The sequence below is a fragment of the Accipiter gentilis genome, chromosome 24 (genome assembly GCF_929443795.1).
Source record: "Accipiter gentilis chromosome 24, bAccGen1.1, whole genome shotgun sequence".
In the NCBI taxonomy this organism is placed as follows: Eukaryota; Metazoa; Chordata; class Aves; order Accipitriformes; family Accipitridae; genus Astur; species Astur gentilis.
Window position 1 is genome coordinate 12,683,995 of NC_064903.1, and position 16,835 is coordinate 12,700,829.

The 16,835-nt window shown below is 49.0% G+C and overlaps 1 protein-coding gene across 3 annotated transcripts in view; it reads left to right on the forward strand.

Annotated features, from left to right (window-relative positions):
- The window catches only part of GABRA3 (gamma-aminobutyric acid type A receptor subunit alpha3), a 78,230-nt gene that overhangs the window by 24,879 nt on the left and 36,516 nt on the right, over nucleotides 1-16,835 (forward strand). For all 3 annotated transcript variants that reach the window (XR_007509489.1, XM_049828002.1, XM_049828001.1), the window contains one exon: nucleotides 14,611-14,678. Coding sequence is in view for 2 of the 3 variants with exons in the window: in XM_049828002.1 (XP_049683959.1) it covers nucleotides 14,611-14,678 (68 nt within the window). In the remaining variant the exon portion in view is untranslated. The remainder of the gene's footprint in view (nucleotides 1-14,610; nucleotides 14,679-16,835) is intronic.

The following is a 16,835-nucleotide window of genomic DNA, read 5'->3' on the forward strand; positions in this document are numbered from 1 at the left end:
GCTGCTCTGCAGCCTCCTTGGGGAGTGAGGGGTTAACCTGCCCTCCCCGGGGCTGATGCTCACAGCCAGGGCTGCAGATGGATGTTGTCTCAGTGAGGGTGAGCTTGGTGCTCATCCCTTCTCCTAAGACTCATGCGCCCCACAAATTTTGAAGCTTTGTGTGGGTGTGTTTCGGTTCTTTCACTGGTGCGTTGTATATTTTGGTAGCTGGAAGCATCTTAACCCCCTTCAGTAAGCGTCAGGGGAATGCGTTTTCTGATGGCTTTCATTAGCTTTTGCTGTTGGAGCACAATAGCTGCTTAAACAGGGAGGGAAAAGCAGAAATCAAATGGCACACCCGCAGAGGTAGAAATGGTGGCCACGCTCTTAGTGGTTGGAAATGAGTTTTCAGCTCCAAATGGCCCTTCTGAACTCGGCCTTGGCTCGGGGGATTCGCACCAGGTGACGCTGACCCCAGCAGACTGGTATTTCCTATTATGGATGACAATATCCTTGCCAAAAGGTGTTGGCTTGATGGCAAAGGATTGTTCCTTGGTGTGCCTGAGAGCGAGCCAGCGCAGGGCTGAGTCCCACCTCATCTCTATTCCTGAACAAGGGCAAGGAAAGCTATATATTAAGGAACAAGGAAATTGCACCAGTTAAATTTAAAAAACTCATTTAGCTAAAGCAGCACAAGCCCCCATGAATATTTATCTGATGTTACGGAAGCATGTGGACTCCCACCTACTTTATTAAATTGATTTTCAATAAAAATGCCAGTGGAGGACGTTTGATTAATGGCTGGTGGGACGGTACAATTAATGTGAAGTCTGGAGTCAGCAAGAAGTGTCCCCTGAGCCCATGTGTCCCTGCTGGAGGCTGGGCTAAGAAAATGTTTCTAAACTTCTCTGAGGTACAACAGCAATGTTTATCCGTGTGGTTTCCACGATGGGGTGAACAGGAGCTGCTGTTTTGCTGTTGTTTGGCTGGTGCATGGTTTTGCTGAGGGCTGACGTCCTGACCTTGAAGCCAATGTGTGGCTTTTGCTCCCAGTGCTCTGCCTTTTCTTCTGCTTTTCACACCCCTCTGAGCAGGCTGCGCCTGAGAATTAAGCACAGCAACGAGCTTCAGCGATTATGTCAGGTTTGAGTGAGGCTCCCTGGGCCTTTGCATTTAAACATGCCTGGGATTAGCTCCATCAGCCTCCGGATCCGCTCAGCTCCTACCAATTTACCTGCTTGGATTTGTCTCCCGAAGCAAGGCAATTCAAAGCTGCAATGTTACAGCTCTATTAGAGAGCTGTAGTGTGGTTTCCCGCTGGGACCCCCGCCAGGGCTGGTGCCGCCTCTTTCTGATGAGCTGTCGGGAGCTCGGGTGGGAGATGCTGAGCGTGATGCAAGCGAGGGTCGCGGGCGCTGCGGTACCCAGGGAGCCTGGAGATCCCTGCGGGGTGAGGGGGCCTCCCAGCCCCTGGAGGGCAGCGGGGCTTGGGGCTGCCTGCGCAGCCTGAAATAGGAACTTTCCCCGGGGGTCTTGTGAAAAATCTTTGGAAGCCGCTGTGGGTGGGATGTTGCATCTCGCTTTCCCTGCAGGGGGTTTCTGAGCCAGAGGCGTGGGTTTTTCGGGTGTGATGGTTAGGCGAGGACTGCACGGGAGCAGAGGCGGGTGGCATGCCTCAGTGCGGCAGGGAAGGCAGTGTGTTAAGCAGGGAGGTGGGTCCGTCTCAGCATCCCTCGGCCCCACACCCGTGGAGCCCAGAGAGGTACTGCAAACGCTGTGAAACGCTGCAACGGGGGTGCCCGAGAGGCATCTGATAACCAAGACCTGGGGCACGAATCCTTCCCCCAGCCAGTGCACAGGGTCCTGCACTGGGGAGCAGGATCAGTGCTCTGATGTGCTCACAGCTTCCCGGAGGGCAGGTGGTGCCCAGCAGGCTACGGCCAGATGGTATAGGGAGAGCAGCCAGGGGCAGAGATGGTGCAGATGCTCCTCATACTGCCCTCCGAGGCTGAGAGGCTCTTGTAGTGGTCTCTATTTTGCAGTACTTTGGGTTTTCCTCTGCATGCAAATGTGTAATGAGGCCCGTGATGGCTCTGGACAGTGCCCATGCCAGCAGGCAGCGGACGGGTGCAGATACTTTCAGCGTGTGCTGAATTGTTTGGGCACTCCCCTGCTGCGCTTGCGTTATTGGGGAGCTGGGCCAAGACTGGGCATGGGGGAGAGTGATGGGAACAGAAAGGAGTAAAAACCAAACAACCAAACAAAAAAAAACGGGAGCAGGTGCTGGCTATTATGTATGAAGCAGAAAAAGAGGAGAGTTCTGGTTGAAAACAGAAGCTGAGAAAAGGCAGATTGGCAGCCAGCATATTTCTGGAGACAGCTTTCTCCTCTGTAGGCTGTGAGTCGCCTAAGAAATGTGTCAATAAAGCACACTCGCAGGCACTGCCTCTAATAAATATATATTTAAGAGAGACATTTCTTCAAAACTTCTGCTAGGAGATGTCTAATTCTGAAGGGATGGCATGAAAAATGACATCTCCAGTGGAAGCAGAGAGTTGCCATGGGAACTGGAACGCTCTGAATGCACATTGCTAAAACAAGAAAACATTCTCCCCAGCAAAGGAAATTAAAAATTACATCTGGAGGCATCTGCCCTCTGCTTGTCTCTGGTGGGAGTATCAGAGTATTATGCAGCATATCGTAATTTGTGTAGTGGGTAGAACTGAAAATGCGATATTTGTTGCTGAATTTTTGTGAGTAACTGTGATAAAAAGCCTTCCTGTGTGCAGGACAGACAACGGTGGTGTCTGAACAGCGCTGGGGAGGGGAAGATTTAGAGCCATAAGGGAATTTCCTTTAAAAGGGTTTTGCTTACTTGGGGATAAAACAACATCCTGAGTGCACGGATAAGCCCATCTCACTGTGTGTGGATCACCCTGCTACTCCTGGGGGTTGCTGGCCCCATTTGCTGGCCAGGGACTTCCCTAGGAGGCACGGTGATGGAGGGGCACGGTGCGTGTCTGGGGTTTTTTTCTTGTGCTTTGGAGACTCTCTATTTCTGCTTCCGAGTCTTGGACAGCAAACACAGGAGGAGTTATTTCTGTGTGGCAGAGGTGGACTCGCAGTCCATGCTGTCTAATGCATTTCTTGGTGCGTTGGCAGCAGTGTGTGCAGAGGTAACACAGGGAGCTAGGTGAGCCCAGGCAGCGAGGAGAGCTTGCCATACTGTACAACAGGACTCCGGCATCAGAGGAAATGCTAAATTGACCAGCACAAGGCAATGTGAATTAAATAAGTTTATTTGTACGATGTATCAGCATTGCTGCAAACTAAATGAGCAGTGGCCATGCAGCCCAGAGACCCGTGCATGACAGGGGAGAGACAGCTCAGTGGAGACCTTGGCTCTGCGCAACAGCTCAGCAGTCACACAGGCAAAGACCATGTTGGGGTGCATAAGGAAGGGAAAGCATTCGTCTGCATTGCCCTGGAGGTGGTGGTGAAGGATGCCAGAAGCATCACCGGAGGCACACTGTCGTGGGAGATGATTAAGTTCTTCTGCTGAAGGAAATGCTAGCCAGGAGCTAATGGATAAGGGAACCAGAGTGCAAATGACTGTGTTGCTCCCTGCCATGGTTTTCTTGTATCTTCGTCTCACTACCTGGCGTTGGCCTCAGGGGACAGGCTTGAGAATTAAATGGACTCTTCCTCTCAGCTATACAGCAAGCCCCAGGAGCCACTTTCTTTTTCTTTTTTTTCTTTTTGCACACTACAGTCCATCATGCGGTCTGGCAATCCTCAGCCTGCAGAGCAACCTGGAACAAAATATAGCCAGAGGCATGGGAAGGCAGCGCTGGGGCTAAAAGGCAGATGGGGAAACTTAGGCACAGCAGAACTGCATTGCATGCTCAGTGCCATAGTGCAGATTAGCACCAATGGTGGGGCTGGAGCTCAGAGTTCTGCCTGCAAACCTCACGCACTTGATTGAGACATCTTGTTTATTTTTCCCCCCCCTGCAATGACATAATGCAATGCAGTGTGTTTCTCATTTGATTTTTCTTGCATTTCTCTGCTTGCTTTCTGGCTTTCCAATCTTTCCAGTTGTTTTCTATGTATCAATGATTACCAGGTTAGCAATAGCAGTTTTGTATTGCACCCTTGTGCTTATATTTTTCCTGGGGATCTGCCTTGAGCTCTGATGAACTACAGAGCTCAGTAGTTGCTTTCTAAATGCTAAGGATTTTACTGGCACTGATCTGATGTTTTTGCAGCTCCTCTTCAACCATGTGAGTGGCCTGTTGGGAGGTGATGATTTCTGTTAAAGAGAGACTTTCTGCGAATGAGTTAACAAAAGGTTCAGTGTTTTTAGGAAAGGGAGTAAGCGATAACCTGCTGGGGCCAGTCCACAAGCTCCCTGATGGAGAAGCTTCAGAGGTGCACCACGTCCACACGGGTTCTGGATAAGCCTGGTCTAATGACTGACTCTCCCAGCCAAGTTATACACGTGTGAGGGGATGCAGCAAAGGCAGCGGCTCAGTGGCTGCTTTGTTCTGGTGCCTTATCCCTCCCGTGTATGTGCAACTTCAGCCACAGTACTGGGGCACAGCAGTCTTTCCTTGAGGGTGCTGTTCACCAAAATTCCTTGATGTGGTCAACAAGAACATCATCACTGACCCCTAAAGAAGGAAATTAACTGAAGGTGAAGTCAAGAAGGCAGGCCCAATACGAAATGCAGGTGTTTTGCCGGTAACATGGAGAGGTTTGCCTAATGCTGGAGTACCAGTCTGGCATCTTTGCCCTCATCTCATTGCTCCCTCCGGTGTGTACAGCTATGTAGGCACCCTGCAGGACCGTGGTCAGCAAAATTCTCCTGGCTTTGGTTTCGTTAGGGCCACAGCCACGTGTACCAGCTGGCAACACGGTCTAGTCTGAATGCTCTTCCCCTGTCTGCTGGGACTGGCAGGGATTCCCTTCCCCAAGCACCTCTGGCTTAGCCATCAAGGACAGGCTTTTATACTGAATATGTTAAATTATGCATGCTAATTTATATTCACACATTTTCTCATTGTATTTATAATATATAACAAACATGTTTATGTAGCATCTCTCTTCCGTTACCACAGGGTCTCAAAGCACTGTAGAACCTCTAAAAGCAAGCTCATACATACATATTCCTCCTCTGTCTTCATAGCATCTGAGGGTGTCCTAAGTCCTTAAAATAGTAACTACAGTAGCTTTGTTCATTCTGTCTTTTCTGTCTGTAGCAAAAATAGCGCCACTAATTTGTAGTCTCTGTTTGTAGTCTGTATGTGTGAGAATGAGGGGTGTGTGTAAAGCCTCCATGACTGCACATCCTCTAGCAGTTGCTGCTTCTGACTTTCTCTTCTATCTGACTCTCTTTTCTATTCCGACTGGACTTTATCAATAGCTTGCACCACACCCTGATTCTAACCTCTGTATGTGTATTTTATGTCACTTAATGCAGTAATAAGAATATGTGTGTGTGCATGCCTGCATGGGGCAATGAGGGAAAGCTAAGTTAAACTACATGAGCCAAATGCGTAGTTCTGTTGAGTCTTGTGGTAGTTTTTTGCCTGGGCTCCTAATGGAGTAAGGCTTATCACATCTTTCTTTCTGCCTTTTGTCTTCTAAAAACTTTTGAGCCTGTTGGCTGATCTGAACAAAACCTGACAGGAAGGTAGATATCTCAGAGATTTTAAGTTCCTGCAAGATTTGTGGAATTATGCAGCTGAGTGGAAAAAGACCTGAAGTAGAGAGAGGTAACTAGATGGGATCAACTGCTGTTAGGCATCTGAAAAACAGGCAGGAAAAGCTGATCTACGGGAAAGCAGGGTTTGTTGGCTCCACTAACGGTACAGCAGCATCTCTCCTAGGCTGTTCTGCTGCCTAGAGCTCTAACCTGCATCCCCCACTCTTGGTAAATGTGAGAAAATGCCTTTCTCCAGCGTGGGAGGGTGTGAAATCCCTATAGCATCTTCTACAGCAACACGTGGACTTACTCACTGCGCCAGGAATGCCTAGAGCCCCCTTATCCATTGCGTGTTGAGATAAAGAGGCAGTGTAGCATGCTCTGTGCAGGGAGTTCAGACCAGAAAACTGGGCTACCCTGTGCCATTACTCACATGGAAGTGCTAGGGAGGGAGTGCAGTTTCTCACCCAGAAGGGACAAGCAGATGCCCTGTGTGCCACTCAGTGCTGTGCTGGGACACTGGCTCCCTGCTCACTTGGAAGCAAGGAGGAATAAGATGTGCCCAACTCCTCTGCTTTCAGCAGTAGTTATGCCTTGATCCAAACTCCATAGCCAACGTGTTATGTAGGCATGGAGAGAGCTGAGACCTGGGTCAGAGCCACGAGCATGTGTATAGCACATTTGGAGACTGCTTAGGGATTTCTCTTCCAAGAACTGAGCTGATCTTCTCTACATAACCCAAGGAGTTTTTGCCCTGGGTGGCTTGTGCCCCAGGGATCACCTAGGAATTAGGCATCCATCTAAGCATTACAGTGTGCCATAAATCCTAGACAAGCCATGCTCAAGTGGTAACTGGGACACTTCATGGTCCTGCATCTGGTTCCTGCAGAGGACACTGGATGCAGCCATGTTACAAAGCTGTGTATTGCAGCATGCTGTGTGAGACAGGCAATAAATCTCTTCATTGCATCAGGTCTCCCCTGGCCCTGCTAAGAAAGAGAGCCAGGGCAGCAGGCCATCTCTTTGAGGGATTTGACAGGCATCATCTCACTTCATCTGGGCTGAAAAATTAAGTACATGTAATTGTAGACCATGCTGATGTCTCTCATCAAGTGTGAGTGGTTTCGTTGTCGGCTGTCTCTTGAGAGAGCCCCTGAAATTCTTTTGAACTTCTTGCTACGCCTATGCTGAAATATCCAAGTTGGGGGGAGAAAGGAGAAAGAGCACAGCTGGAAGTGATACCACACGTGTATCTGTGTTTACAGATTTGATGACTTCTCTCTAGTCTGGCTGGAGGACATGCAATTGTAGACACTGATGTGCCATCACACCAGAGAGAAAGTAGTGATTAATCACTGTGGCACACGGAGCAGCAACTTGGGAACTGTCTGTACAGCAAACACTGGCAGTCCCAGGGGATTTGAGCAGTAGCGGTGGGTGATAAGCCAACCCCTGTGAAAAGATGCCTTGGCACCCCAGGATGGGAGGGACAGGCTTGATGCTTTCATGGAGAGCAGCAGATAGCCTTGTTTCCTGTGTAAATGTGATGCCTTTTTGATCATAACTCTGCAGAATTCACTGGGAGTGTAACTGAGGGGGTCAGATCTGTTACACAGACTGAGTTATTTCAGCTTTACGAGTGAGACAGGGTGACCACTTCTGGAAGCAAGCAAATAGCCGAGCAAAACTGCATTAGACAAATAGTTCATGACACATAGGCACAGCTAGATACAGATCTGATCCAAAGGTCTCATTGGCAATCCCCTGCAGGCTTTTACTCACCCCTGCTTTTGTCGAGATAAGACATTTGTTTCAGACATTTATATTGTTTCTTTCCTTACTGTGTGGTTTATTTTGCAGAGTACAAATTTCCCAGTGCTCAGTCCTTGGCTGACCCCACTTTGCAGTGGATGAGCATCCCATCATATTTAAACATGTTGTCCCAGGTGGGAGCATGAGGCTAAGGCCAGCCTTCATCCACGGGACCCTGGTCATCATCTTCCTCTCTACGCTCACTAGAGAGAGGCAGATGCCATCAGAGGCGGTCAGGTCTGGGTGGGCTGACCGATGTCTGGGATTACCCTCCCACCATAGACACAATGGGGCCAAGGGGATCTCTGTTGTGTCTTGATGCTTCTGCCCAAGTGAGTTTTTCTGGACATGTGTTGGTGGTTTAGGTAGTTCAGGGAATTAAACCTGATGCCGCTCTTAGCTCTGTCTGGCCTGCGCAGGACTGGGCCAGCTGCCAGCCCTCCTGGTGACACTCTTGGCCATTTGGCATTGACTTCTGTAGGCTGTGTCGTGTGCTACCAAAAGCCTTTGCTTCTTACTGATTTCAACTGTTTCAATTCTATGTAATTCTATATACAGTGGTGGCTACAATTTATTCCTGTGTAAGGAAGGCTGCTGACAGGATCAAGACACCCTATGTATGTTCTGGGTTATTCTTTGAAGAACACGTGCATGCTGCCATCCACTTTTGGGAAAGATGCTCAGGCTTAACTCGTCAAACCTGGGTAAATGTCTGCGATAAGAGACTTGGCTTTTGCTTGTGAACAAGTAACTTTATATTCAAGGATGCTGAAGCACTAAGACAGCCAAGCAACATCTGAAAATATCTATTTTTACTTTGGGACTGGGAGTTTGAAGAGGCTGACTGTGACCTCTCCATGTGTTTTCTCAGATCCCCAAGTCAAAATGAATTGAGGAGAGAGAAGGAGCGGTGCTGAGAGCCGCCCAGATATCTCTGCGCTCCAGCTCTGCTCTCCCTTTTGGAGATGCTGGAGAAAATGCCAGTACCTTCTCCATTTTTTGCCATCTCTGTTCCCCAGCCTTCCCCTCCTGACCCATGCATAGCCTCTGCTCCCAGCATACTTGGTGTGAAAGCATCCCAGGTGCAGTAGGGATGTTTGTGGTCCTGATATTAGCAATAGCTCATGCTGCTTTGTGGCCTTTGGGTGGCAGGAGCTCTGTCAGTCTATGTCCTTGGAGTCAGCTTTATCCCCTGGCTGGGCTGGACAAGCCTAGGAGGCATTAACAGCACTGCAGGGATGTTCACTGAAATGTTTCCTTCTGTGCTGCTATTCCTGAGCTCCCTAGCAAAAAAATGCAAGAAAAGCATCTCTAATGTCTGTGGGAGAGTCTTGCTGGCTCTGCAGCAGGAGAGCAGCACTGAAGGCTACATCAGGGGTTTCTTGTGTGTGGTTGGTGATGTAGATGTCATGTCTCCATTCCTGCAGCTCTTGCAAGGGAGGTTGTGGTAAGAGGCAAGATTGCCCTCTCCCCTGTGCTCTCCCAGTACCGGCACAGCAGTCCCAAGGGCAAAGACACAGAGAGAGTGCCCTGTGCCATGCCACCCAGAGATGTGCCCTTCCTTCTTCAATGCCTCTCTTCTTACTGAAAGGAGACACAACTCGGCTCCTACTTCCCAAAACAAGGCAGCACCACAGGTTAAAAGCACATCTGAAAAACCAAGGTAGGAACTGGCAAAGGCAGCAGTCCTGTTGTGATGGGACTGATGCTGTCAGTGAGAGGAGGCACCCAAGGGTGGAGTTCTGGCTGGGGGCTGCAGCGTGCTGGCTCCGAAGGTAAGGGCTGCCCTGGGTTGTGGTGTGGCTTGGCTCCAGCGGGCTCATGGGGCTTGTAGCAAAGGTCATGGAAGCCTCTTTTTTTCTAGAGGCTAAAATTGGAAGGAAAATTAAATCCCCCCACTGAGAGGCTGAGAAAACAAAGAATGCAACAGCCAAAAAGCTTCTGTGTGCAGCTGCAAAAATTACCTTCTGCTGCTTATTAATTAGCATGGCAAGGATTTGGGAGAAGGCATGAGGTGGAAGTTGGTAGTTACAAACCAACTTCTTGTGTTTCCCTTCCTGGGGGTGCTGGGTTAGCTGTAAAGCACCATCCTGTCCAGTGTGCTTACTTTGGGTTACATAAGGTGGGAAAGAGCTACGCAGCATCCCCTCTCTCTTCGTGGTGACACTGTCCTCACCGCAGGCTGGTGGAAGTCCTTCCCAAAGGATTTTGTGTATTTGAGTGGACACTGAACAGGTCCTTGGAGGAGGATCACTGAATAAGGGGACCTCATCAAGCTGAGAAACTCTTGAGCTGAGGATAAATGCAGTCTAGGAGGGTGTTAAGGGGCATTATCAGCTTGTTACGGCACTTTTTAGGTTGTGACCATGGTTGGAGAAGGGATATTGGGCTGGCTGGATTCCAGAGCAGTTCATACAGAGCCCAGTGCAGAAGCATCTACCTCCAGGAGCTGGGCTGGAGCAGTCTGAGGGTTTGTACCCCTGGGTGCAGAAGACCTTGAATAGCACTGTCCTGCTTTCTAGTCTCAGCCATGCCATTCACAGAAACACCAGTACAGACAGGCTTGTCACCTCTGAGGTCCCTTAGTTCCCAGCACTGCCACGTGGAGCACAGCCTCGAGGAGGTCCCAATTCCCTCGCTCATCCAGCTTATCTCTGAGATAGGGCTGTGCAGCCTCCCTGACGTCAGCACAGCAGCCAGGAATCCCCTGCATGAAGCCGCAGTGGCTTCGCCCCTGTTTTAATAGTGCACATCATTTGGGAGCCTCCAGTGCTTGGATGCAGGCACATCATTTCTGCTAGCTCGCGGCATAGCCTCTGGGAACCCCCGCCTGGGAAACGTGACTGTGTTCAGCACATCCGCAAACCTCAAGAGCTGAAACACAACCGTCCAAGTCGATTATATTACGGCTGAGATTCTTAAATAAACAGCACTTGATGAGTGCAGCGGGATGTTTAATAAGAGCCTCCTCAGCCCCCTGTGCCCCCCGCCTCCTATAATCACTTGTAGAGGCAGCCCTACAATCTACAGCCGGCGAGGGGAGAGGCAGCGAGGCAGCATAATTTGTATTCCAGCTCTGCTACTGCTCCTAGTGCTTCCAAGAAGCAAGTAAAAATAGCACTCCGTCATTTTGTAAATAATAGCTATCTCCTCACAGGCCCAGGGAGTCACGAGCGCTTAAAAGGGAGATTGCGGGAAGGGAGGGAAGTCTACCTTGAGCCAGGGCCAGGAAGATGGGACATGGGGACCCGGAGGAGGGGACAGGGGAGGACGGGTGAAATGGAAACCCTGAAGCACGTTAGCAGCAGCTGCTGCTGCTTTACACCTCCTGCACGCACAAGGGAAGCAACCGACCCTGCTGGTGTGGGGCTTAGAGCGGCAGGATCCGACCCTCCACGCAGAGCTAATAGGGATGTTTATTGCCTGCACAAGCAGCTAGATCTGGCGCAGCAAATTCTTGGAGAAGGAGCGGGGTAGCTTTTAAAGAGCAGGCAGGTGTAGGGAGTGCCATGGTAACACTGTGGGAAGGGATGTTATAGCTTTTGTTTTACATTTGCATTGCAGATCTGCCCAGCTGTGGGGGATTTCTGGAGGCGGGAGCAAGGCAGCATTGGCTGGCAGGCAGGGACGGGGCTTTGTACCATGTGGGAGAAGGGGCAGCTCTGATCGGCCTGCAGCACCTTGTTCCTGCTCACACACTTGCTCCAGATGGTTTTAGAAACACAGTTGTGCTGAAGCTTAGGAATAAGCTGAGCCTATAAATGGGAAAAGCCCCCAGACAAGGGAATCGGCCTCAAATAAATGGCTTGGCAACATGGCGTGCCACTTGGGTCTCTAAATTCTGCCCATGTTCAAACGTTGAACCTGAAAATCTCTTGCTCTTCTAATGTCGTGACTGCTTCAGGGTCTTTTTTTGCTTTCCCGGTCCCCAGGTGGCAGCAGCTTGGGGCATGGTGAGGCTCAGCAACATGGCCGGAGGGTGCTTGTGCAGCCTGCCAAGAGCAATACCGAGCCCTCCACTGGGCAGTGGTGCACCAGCCCACGCCATTCCCTAGGGCTCTGGTCCTTGCTCCACTCTGGCTTCCTACCTGAAACAAGTCTCTCTTTTTTTTTTCCCCCCAATTATAAAACAGGACTGGAAGCATCCACCTGCTACCCCAGCAGGCTTGAAGGCTCAACTCACTTGTACATGTAAAAAAACCTTTGTGTCACAGGGAAGGATGATGCTAGAAAAGGAAAAATGCCATGTAATATTCTGCAACAGGGTCTAGGGAAAGTGCCTAACCCTCTGCAGTACAGTCCTTAATTATTAAATCTTTGGTGAGAACTGGGCAAGACAGCCAAGCTGCAGCATGAGCATGTCTGGGGATTGAGAAGGAGATAAGGATTTCCCTGCCATATCTCTGAGCAGAGGCAGGAGATGCTCCTCTCTCAGCTTTCTCTTGCTGCAAAAGTAGATGCAGTTTCTTCTTGTTCAGGCTCAGGGTGGGTAGGTGTGAGGGTAAGGAGAGGGGAGGCTGGCTGAGTAGCTCCTGATTTCTCTGGAAGAGAAGATGTCACCATCACAGAGCTGATGAGCTCCGGTAGAGCTGCAAGCAGTGTGGATGCTCTTGGGCTGTAGGATCACGAAGGAAGTGAATCTCTGAGGCTGGAGCTCACTCTGTTCCGCTGGTGTATTACTTATCTCTGGATTGCCCAGCTCCGCTGAAATCCCTGCTTGCGTAGCAATGATTTAAGCTCAGAAATCCCTCCGGATCCCAGCCAAATCCTGCCCTTAGGACCACACATTAACAGGGAAAGTTCAGTCTGGCATTTGCCAGGAAAGGTGCAGGGAGCCCATTTTTCTAAGTGCTGGCAGACATCAATAAGCTAGTGACCAAGCCAGGCACCCCAGCTTGTCCCTGCACTGGGGGCTGCCTTGCAGGCACAAAGGGGTCCCACAAGTTCAGCAGGTTTGCATGGCCTGGCCCAGGGGGGTACATCTGTGGTCTGGAAATGGGGGATCCTCTTCAGACCTAGGCTGTAATTAATTATTAATATTAATACATTAATGGTGTTTGTCAATGCCATTATCTCTGATTGGATTTGTCAGTAGATTGAAGGGGTGGGAGGCTCTGGAGCTCTGTGACAGCCAGGTTGCAGCACATTAAGGACATAAAGGCTCACATAAAGATAGCAGGATCTTATCAAAAGGTGTCCAAAACTAGTTCTGCCTTTTTACCTCCTCATCACTTCCTGAATCCCTTCCCTTGTACTTGGACCCCAAGGATCACATTGTAAAGCACGGGTGCTTTCATGGACCCCTGTCCCTCTGCCCCCTCAGGTGCAGGGGACAATTTATTCTGCACCTCACAAGGACTGGCTTCACTGGCTATGGGCAGCCATGGATCCTGATTTGATAACCACGGCTGCAAATTATTATCTTGGGCACACTGAATGCCAAGAAGGGAGGAGGGGAGGGAAGAGAGAGTTTGTGTTTTCTCTAAAACATAATTAGCTTTCTCTCGCTGCATGTGTTAGCAGAAAGAGCCTCGCTTCACTAAATGTTCTTCTCTGCTGTGTATCTCATTTGAGGACTTGTTTGGAGGAAGACAGAGAGAATACCCTGAGTGTTTAAGTCTTACAGAAGTAACTCATTTTGTTCAGGATGATGTCTTGTTGGCTTCTGGGTGTTTCAGAAAGTATACCGCATACATATTTCTCTTTAACCTTCTTTTTATCGCATCAAGACAAGATCAAGGGTTACTTATATAGCACAATAATATCAGCCACAGGCTGTGTCAGAAGCTTTCCAGCCATAATAACGAAAGACATGTATACGTATATTTTAGCCATTAAGGAGAAAACCCTGCCAGAATGCATTATCTTATTTTTGGATACAAAACTTTGAATCACAAAACTAAGCTTCATAGTACTGCAAAATAACTGTCAGGGGACAGAAGGATTTCCATAACTGAATTGAGCAATGGGCCATCCAGGCTACTTGCAAAGCTGCTGCAGTGGCCAAAATGAGGTACTATGCATAAAATATGAACTCTTCTTTGGGGCTCTAAATTGGTTCTTGCGTTGGGAAAGCAGCTCTGAGCCAGCTAATGCCATGCAAAAAGAGCACAATGGCATGTTCTATCCCTGAAGTGGTGAGCATTTATGGTAACGTAGTGCTAAACTCAAGGCACCTCACCCATCATTTTTTCAGTACAACCCAGTGGGCAGAGCGTAGGACCATGAATCTGGCAAATCACTATGCCTTGATTTCCCTGCAAAATGGGACAGCAGCAGAGATTTCAATTAGGAAACATGCTGAAATCGTAATGAAGTCAAGAATGAGAGCTCTATGTGCTGTTTGGCACATGTGCTTGTGGCTGTGTTCTGCAAAGCACTTCAGTTTATCTTTACCTGAAGGGGTGTGATTAAGATTTCCCCTGGGTTTTAGCACTCGGGACAGGAACTGGGGCTCTGTGGTTCTGCTGGGGCAGTGAGGCTGCTGTTCAGCATCCACGAGGGTGTTGCAGCCTGGGATGCAGGGGAGCGTGTGATGCAGGCGAGCAGCAGCTTTGCAAGAGCAGCCTCTCACCAGGAGCGAGGCACTTAGGAGAACAGCAAACACAATGGCAGTAAAAGGCAATCGGAATATTGATTCTTTTTACATACAGATAAGCCTGAAGCTGTAACAAACCCAGGGTTTCCTAAAACTGGTGGAACATTGCTAGGCTGTTTATCAGGCTGGGAGACACAAAGGGATTTCAGATTAAAAGGAGTTTCAAAGCATCAGGGCTTACCTCTGTACTGAAAATGTGTGGATCTGTACCACATTATGTATCGTGTAGCTGCATACATTTCGTAAATACACATCGTCTGGCTGTGTGGGACATATTCATCCTTGGTGTAAGTGTGGAAAGTAGCAGAACTACATGAGAGATTAATTTGACCAATTACGAGTGATAAAATCAGCCATTGTTCAGGGCACAGCAGAGAGCATGATGCCGGCTTGCTGAGGGCTCGCCAGGGAGGTGCCTGGCAGGGAAAACCACCACATAACAAACCCCAAACCCTTCCCTATACAAGCAAATTCAGTTCTCTAATTGCTTTTTTCCCCTCTTTTTTTGTCCCAGACAGCGTAACTGAAGTCAAGACCGACATTTACGTGACAAGTTTTGGCCCTGTCTCGGACACAGATATGGTAGGTGCCACTGGCTCATCGCCTCCTGGGGAGGGATGGCTTCTCCTGCAGCCACAGCGGACATGTCCCACCCTCGTCCCTCGACAGTCTGGGCAAAAGCAGGATTTTCCTAAATGACAAGAACATGAGCAAGCATCCCAGCTGCCTGCCCGGGCACGAGTGGGCCTCATCATCTTCTTGCAAGCCAGGGGGAGCTTGGTGTGGGTGGTACACAGGGATTGTTCCTCACGTGTGTTCAGGCTTTTAGAAACCAATTGATAATGCAACCTTGAAGGGTCGATGCCTTTGCACCACTCAAGCACACTGCAGGATTTAGGGTCTTCTTCCTTCTTGCAACTGCAACCTAATGAAAAGGGGAGGTCTGCCCATGGGACCAAGACCTGTACATGCTCCACCCATTACATGCCTTGACAAACACCTTCACCATAGCCAGCTTTCCTTGACCTGACTGTGCGTGGAGGAAGGAGGGTGCTTCCTGGGAAGAGGGGAGGATGCCAGAATCTGGCCTGTTTTGGTGGCAGTGCCAGAAGAGGATGGTTCATCATCAAACTGTCCTTAGTGCTTGAACCAGAAGGGAGGCAAAAGAGAAAAAAGAAAAAGAGTGAACTGATTGCAATATTTTGTCATGTTCAGGGAAAATTATTAATGAAAAGGCCTGAGGTCTGAGTTTAGGCTTGTATTCCCACAACAGTTTGTCTTCTAATTAAAACAGGACTGTGGAGCATAATTAATAGTGAGCTTTCTCAACAGCATTTCTTGCAGCTCATATTCCACACGCATCCAGGCGCACAGAGTTGGCTGTTCATGGTTGCTCAAAATTTTGAGGATGCCACATGAGGACAGTCACGCATTCAGGACTGAGACTCTCCTGCACGTCCAGTCCCAGAGGTGACCTGGTGCTGGCACAGCCCAGGCCAGCAGTGGGCAGTCCTGGCCTTGGAGGGAGCCCACTTCGGGAGAGGGAGCAGGCATTGCTCTCATCAGCTAGGTTAGGCAGGAGTAATGGCCTGCAGCTCTCGTGGCCCCTCTGGAGCTGGGAGGGTTTCATTTTCTGTGTTAACATGGCCATGAAGGATCTCTTCAGCTGCCCCACTGACAGCCCCATGCTAGCAAGCGGAGGATTTGGGGGAGAATAAAATCTGTGTTTTATTGAGGTGCTAGCCCCATCATGCAACCCCATCCTGCTTTGGAAAGACCATTCCCTTCCAGGGTTACAAGTTAACCTGATGTCAGCGTGGCCAAGAGTGTTAATCTCATATGAGTTCTCTCTCTATCTCACTTGCTTTCCTACAGCAGCAGAGACCCATAATATATTCAGCAATCTTAGCCCTTGGGGAGTATCTGATAATTACTTCCAAGGTGGAGCATATTTGATTAAGGGAGTGTGTATAATGAACTGTGAAGAAGAAATATGAGGTATTGAAAAGAGGAAGGTATTCTCTGCAATATGATTTAACAAAATGAATTTAAAATTAGGAAGACAGTTAAAGAATAATAAATTATTTCCCCTTTGCGTGCTTTAGTTCCATGTGTTTTACAAATGCATAGCAAATGTGTTTTAGTGTGCCGTTCTGGTACTAAATGAACTCAGAAACATGAGAGAGAGAAACCCCATCTCCTTGGGAAGCATGGGGAGAGCCTCCTCTTCTGTGGTGGTTCCTTTCATCTCGGCAGTGGGGAAGTCCCTCCTTCCCCGCTTGCATCTGCCTGGTGATCTCGCTCCCGTCCCTCCCACAGCCATTACTCATTGCAATGGAAAGCCGCTCCTGTGCATCTTGATGCAGACAGAGACTGTAATTATGATGATGGAGGAGAGGCAGGTAAAACTTCTGTGGAGAGCGGAGGAGAGCAGCTGGTAACAAAGCGTGGAGGAGGACATGTAGACCTTTTCTCTGAGATGCTCCAAGGGACTTCTGATCTCTCTTTCAGTGTGGTTTGGAAAGTAGAGCCTGATAGGACCTGACATATGCCTGAATCTTCAGTAGTGAGCTCTTGCAGCTTTGCCTCAGTCCCCAGGAAATTGAAGGGAAAAAAAAAAAAAAGTTTAAGGGAATTTTATGCTTTGGTGGATAGACTATGGAGACAGACTCAGTCTTGATGTTTTTGGCCACATCTATAAGGTGGAGAAGAGCATAATGTAGAACTAAGTGTCCTTAT